Source organism: Buceros rhinoceros, unplaced genomic scaffold, assembly GCF_000710305.1.
Source record: "Buceros rhinoceros silvestris isolate BGI_N320 unplaced genomic scaffold, ASM71030v1 scaffold4994, whole genome shotgun sequence".
Taxonomy (NCBI): domain Eukaryota; kingdom Metazoa; phylum Chordata; class Aves; order Bucerotiformes; family Bucerotidae; genus Buceros; species Buceros rhinoceros.
Window position 1 is genome coordinate 1 of NW_010408656.1, and position 5,065 is coordinate 5,065.

At 42.0% G+C, this 5,065-nt stretch overlaps 1 protein-coding gene across 1 annotated transcript; it reads right to left on the bottom strand.

Annotated features, from left to right (window-relative positions):
- Nucleotides 1-3,826: 3,826 nt before the first annotated feature.
- LOC104487824 (chromosome unknown open reading frame, human CXorf21) lies at nt 3,827-4,705 on the bottom strand. The gene has a single exon (XM_010134928.1). It carries the CDS (start codon nt 4,703-4,705, stop codon nt 3,827-3,829), a length of 879 nt encoding a protein of 292 aa, XP_010133230.1.
- Nucleotides 4,706-5,065: the final 360 nt, after the last annotated feature.

Below are 5,065 nucleotides of genomic sequence, written 5' to 3' on the forward strand. Positions count from 1 at the left end.
TATACCTTCAGTTGTAGCTGGTTTACTGGATGGGACACCAGATGACAAAGTCTCCCTGGCTGCTATTTGAGGTAGGAGTTGGCCCACTTTGCCCATGGCAGAAGAGAAGAGGAATAGCTAAGAGGAGCTTTTGCGCAAGCATCTGAATGCTCCCCGCTGCATGTGTAACCTCCTCTTCCTGTTGCAGCTCTGGAAGATCTGGGGCCTGTGGGACTGTGCTGTGAGGCTCTTCCTGCCGCAGTCATGAGCCAAACCCTTCTCGTTCCCTCCCCACAGCTCTCTTCACTCAGATCTTCCCACAGAAGAAAACATGAGTCCCACTCATCTTGTTTTCTGAGAAGTCTCAGCTTTTTTTTTTTAATGAACTTTTTTTTTAATATGATGCCCATGTTTATCTATCATGGTGCCTATTTCTAATCTACAAATAGAGTCCTCCATTTGAAAGGCATTATTTAGACAGTATGCTAACATGCATGGAGCGATCAACTAAAATTCCATTATTACGAGAAAAGGTTTTCAGAGAAGTCTCAGCTTTTTTTTTTTAATGAACTTTTTTTTTAATATGATGCCCATGTTTATCTATCATGGTGCCTATTTCTAATCTACAAATAGAGTCCTCCATTTGAAAGGCATTATTTAGACAGTATGCTAACATGCATGGAGCGATCAACTAAAATTCCATTATTACGAGAAAAGCGACACACCTGGTAAGTCTCCCTTTAACGTATTCTGAAAACCACTTTTAGTATGATTTCATGAAAGACTTTAGAAATACCAGAGGAACAATTTGGTTTTGCATTTTAAAGCTGCGTCGCCATCACGATCAGTCTCGGCTGTGAAGCTGGCACTTTTGAAATGTTCTCATTGCTTCTTAGAGGCAGCAGAAGCTGCGTATGGGCAGTGGCTGAGCCTCTGCAAACATGCACAAGCGTTCAAAACAGAAGAGGTACACCTTCATTTTACCAGCCACCAGCTGCTATCCCACACCACAGAACTGAGCCTCTTTGATAAGGAAGAGCAACACTATAAACGGCCACAGCTAAAGAGGCACCTGGCAAGGGGAAGATTAGTTTTAAATGGAGTAAGGACAAAGATATAAATGCACTTTCAGCTGAGCATCGTGACGAGTAAGAAATAGTTGTCTGTTTATGTAGAAACTGCCTGAAATCCAAGAGCTACTTTGTACTACTTCTACTGCTTCACCTAATGGGATGTAGCTGGTAAGTAATTTGTGTGAGAAGCAGGCAGGCTATAGGGCTCAAAATGAATTGTTTTTTTATATTTATGCAGGGAAACGAAAAAGGGGAGGAAGTGCTCAATGCTGTCTTTCACGACTAAATCAGCTTTTGCAATGATTATGACTCTTCTGTAGATAAAACTCACAAATGCCAGCCTGAAAATACAAAGTAAGACCTTTACTTGAAAGTCGGTGTGATCATACTAAGTCATTTGCTTGGAAGAAAGCTGCACGGGAATTGAATGATCTGTAGTTAATTGATGAATCACATGTAAGTATCAAATACGTCCTCTATATGCACGAGCCATGCCTTTGTGGGTTTGTCTGTCTTCTCCACCGCTCTGCAGCGCGTTGATGTAACAGGACTGAGTGCACAGCCCTCAGTCTGGCTGCAGCCCTCCGACACAGCAGCTGTGGAGTGAGCCCAGCAAACGAGAAGTTGTTTTCATGTGGGTTTGGGCAGACCTCTCGGCCCCTGTTGTCCAGATGTTCTTGCTGTTTGCCGCACGGTGAGTTCTGAGAAGTGAGGCCATGGTGAGCGGGTGCTGACTGCAGTCTGTCACAGCCCTGCCACCGGGCGGGGAAATCAAGATCTGGATTTCTAAGAAACAGATGATAAAACGCTGTTTTGTTTGCACAGGACGTAGTCTGTGGAGTGGGTAGAGTTGAGCCTGAGAATCAATTACATTCTCTGAAGTTGCCAGATCTTTCAGCAAGGGTATTGATTTATGCATTCAGCTCTGCAAGCTGCTTTCTACTGCATCTTTTGCTACTAAAGTGCAGTGATGTGAATGTCAATAGGCACAAACAAAACCCCCGTGTTTTAAAAATACTGAATCTGTATCCGTAGGACATAAAAACTACTATATTTGCTTGGTTTTGCTGAACTCTGGAACCCATTTTCATAGATTCTAGTGTATCATTTTCTTCCGAGAGTTTCAAGAGATTTGAGACATCTGTTGGCAATGGATTTTGCATGCAGAACTCGCATGTGTGACTATGCATTACCATGAATGTTATTTTCTCCTAAAAATGCAGCATTTTTTATATTTGTCAGTTGCATTTCATCACAATATAGAAATATTATACACCAGAAATTTCTATCTCGCATTACTGAATAATAGTATTTGGGTAGGCTGCTATGGCAACAGATGTACAGTCTCTGGATTCACACGTCAAATGTTCTTAGGGCAACTGGTTTTTTGGATAACCCTTTGTTGCACAAGCAGGAAAATATAAAATATACAGAGCTATCTCAGTACTCTCTGTAAAGACAGCAGCAATAGCATAAACTGACATGTTTACTACTTTACCTTTGCTTTGAAATATACATAAAGGCATGTCTTGAATTAAAAAAAAAAACAACAAACAAAAAATCCAAACCAACACTGTGAAATCAATAACATGAAAGCATGTTATGAATATGTATTATTAGTATTTATATTATACTTAGAATCTCAGCCAACGATGGATTTTCATTGAGAGTATGTTATACATTACACAGACCCAAAGTAGGTAACTATCCTTGTCACAAGGCAGCTTTTTTTTTTCTTCTAAGACTTAGCGAAATTTTACAGAAAAGGTCCTTCATGTTAGAAATACATCAGGTTCAAATGACCATGACCTGTGACACACAGCAATGATCCTAACAAAAGAAGTGGGTAGCCGTGCTGCTCAGGGGTCCCTTCGAGCATTTCTTCTCCATTCAAATAAAGTGTTCGCGTTAATCAAACGAGCTTTGGATTAGCCCTTATTTTTCAGTGTGCCATTTTCTTAACAAAGGTGAATTCTTCTTCTTCCCCCTCTGTTATCATCGCTGTCCCTACATGACCAGTCCACAGGTCTGTAAGTAGCCAGCAAAGGCGACGTCTGTCTGTGATCAGGGTTCACCAGCATCCATAGTTCAGGTCAGTGCCAAACGCACAGGTTTGCACGCACGCGCGCTCCCACTTCCTTCTGAAGTCTGTTCGGAAACAGAGTTTGTGCTTCACAAAAAGACAAGGTAATTTTTGAACAGGAAGAAACCAGTTAAATAATTAGGGTTAGCAGAGAAGAAATAGTAAAATGTCGAAAAACAAATTACACAGATTTCTGTGAGGGATGTCATAAGTAAAGCCATTTGGAACAGGAAGATGAGCTAGATAACACCCTAAATTCTGCATTTCTGTGCTTGTGTGGGTGTAAGTAAGTCCTCGCTTCACACAGACCCAGGGGTAGGATAGACTGTAGACAGAGGAAAGTCGAAATGATATGTCAAGCACATGGGGAAGAAAGCAAACACATGAGCACCTGGGAGGGTGTCATATGCTCTTAGTCATTTTTCTACAAAACTTTTTTAATGTCTGAGGGTCACTGAAATAAGGCTTTAGAGAAAAACTTCTTTTAAAAAAATAAAGAAAACCACAATAAATCATTCGGTGCACAATAAGGGCTACACAGTACAGATATTTTTACTTATTTAATATGTACTGGAAGTTTAATTTAAGTGGTAGATGGTAAATGCATTTTTATGAGGCAGAACAATTTTGTAAGAAACTAAAAACTGACTTTGCAGAACATAAAAGCTTTCTAACAGCAGACGTTCAAATACTATGCATTAGTGTGGCTATATTGGGAAATATGCAGACTGGGTGTGCTCATTTCTGAGGATATTTTTTCACTAGCTATTTGTAAAAAGCGGCTAATGACAATGTCTTTGGCCTTGGTGGTCTCCATATTTCTCTCCTTTGATATCTGCATGCTGATTTGATCTACGTTAGTCATGATAAGCTCTGAGGCCAGGATCTGAGTGGGAGATGCCCTGTTTGCTGTGCTGTCCATGATGTACTGCTTATACAGTTCCACCAGCTTCTGCTCAAGGTAGTCGTTCAGGGCTGAGTCAGAGAGGGGCTGCTGGTGGGGTACTAAGCTCGCCAGCCGCCAGCATGAGGAGTAGCCTTGGGCTGGCTTGCGGCTGGTGTCATTGAAGTGGGGGACCCTCACAGACTCCATAGGGGGAGGAATCTCTGAGGACTCTAAGAAGGGGCCTATGCCACTGTCACAGGTAAAATCTGTTGTGACTGAGCTAATCGGCACCACGTAGTCCCCAGCTATATGCAAATCGTTGTAGTCTTTGCAGATGCTTTTGCAGGAAGATGGAACCAGGAAAGTGTCTTTTCTTGTTGGTCCCTCACAGACATGCATAGCTGGAGATGGTTGCCCTTCAGGCATGGGGTGCTGTGTAGGCTGTAGGAGATTATCCTTCTGCCTTCTGCTGTGCTTGCTACCTCTAGAGCAGACTGACGAAATGCGCTTGCCAGCAGATCTGCATCTCTGAAGGAGGCTTTTTCCTTGTGCTTCATCCATGGAAGAATAATTCATGGACGTCATTTCATACACCACTTCCTCAGCTGAACTCTTGCTGTAGAGCTCAGGGTTCAGATCTTCATAAAGGTAGGCAATTCCGTAAAGGTAACCTTCCGACAGCATCCTTCATCAAAGGAAAGGAACCACCAGCAGACAGAAAAATGACAAGAAGAAAGCATTAGTTCATTATAAACTCATTGAGTGGTGATAACAGTGGCAAGTCTGTTATTAGCTGTGGAGAGATGTTTCCAATTTGGACATGAACAAGTGTGTCTCTCTTTCTGGAGGACTTCAGGCAATGAGTGAAGCGATCAGTTAGCCTCCCTATTGTGCTGTCAACTCAGGCACATCAAAGCGTATTCTGTATAACATAACGTACGGCATGTCCAATACATCCAACAAGTGAGTTGGGAAGAGAGGAACGAGTGGTTTGTTTTGGTAATAGACACTGTAATACCTTACACAAATATGTATGTCGTTGCC

Bases quoted from the DNA above. Each gene is read 5' to 3' on its own strand.
- LOC104487824 (XM_010134928.1), bottom strand. From the start codon at position 4,705: ATGCTGTCGGAAGGTTACCTTTACGGAATTGCCTACCTTTATGAAGAT.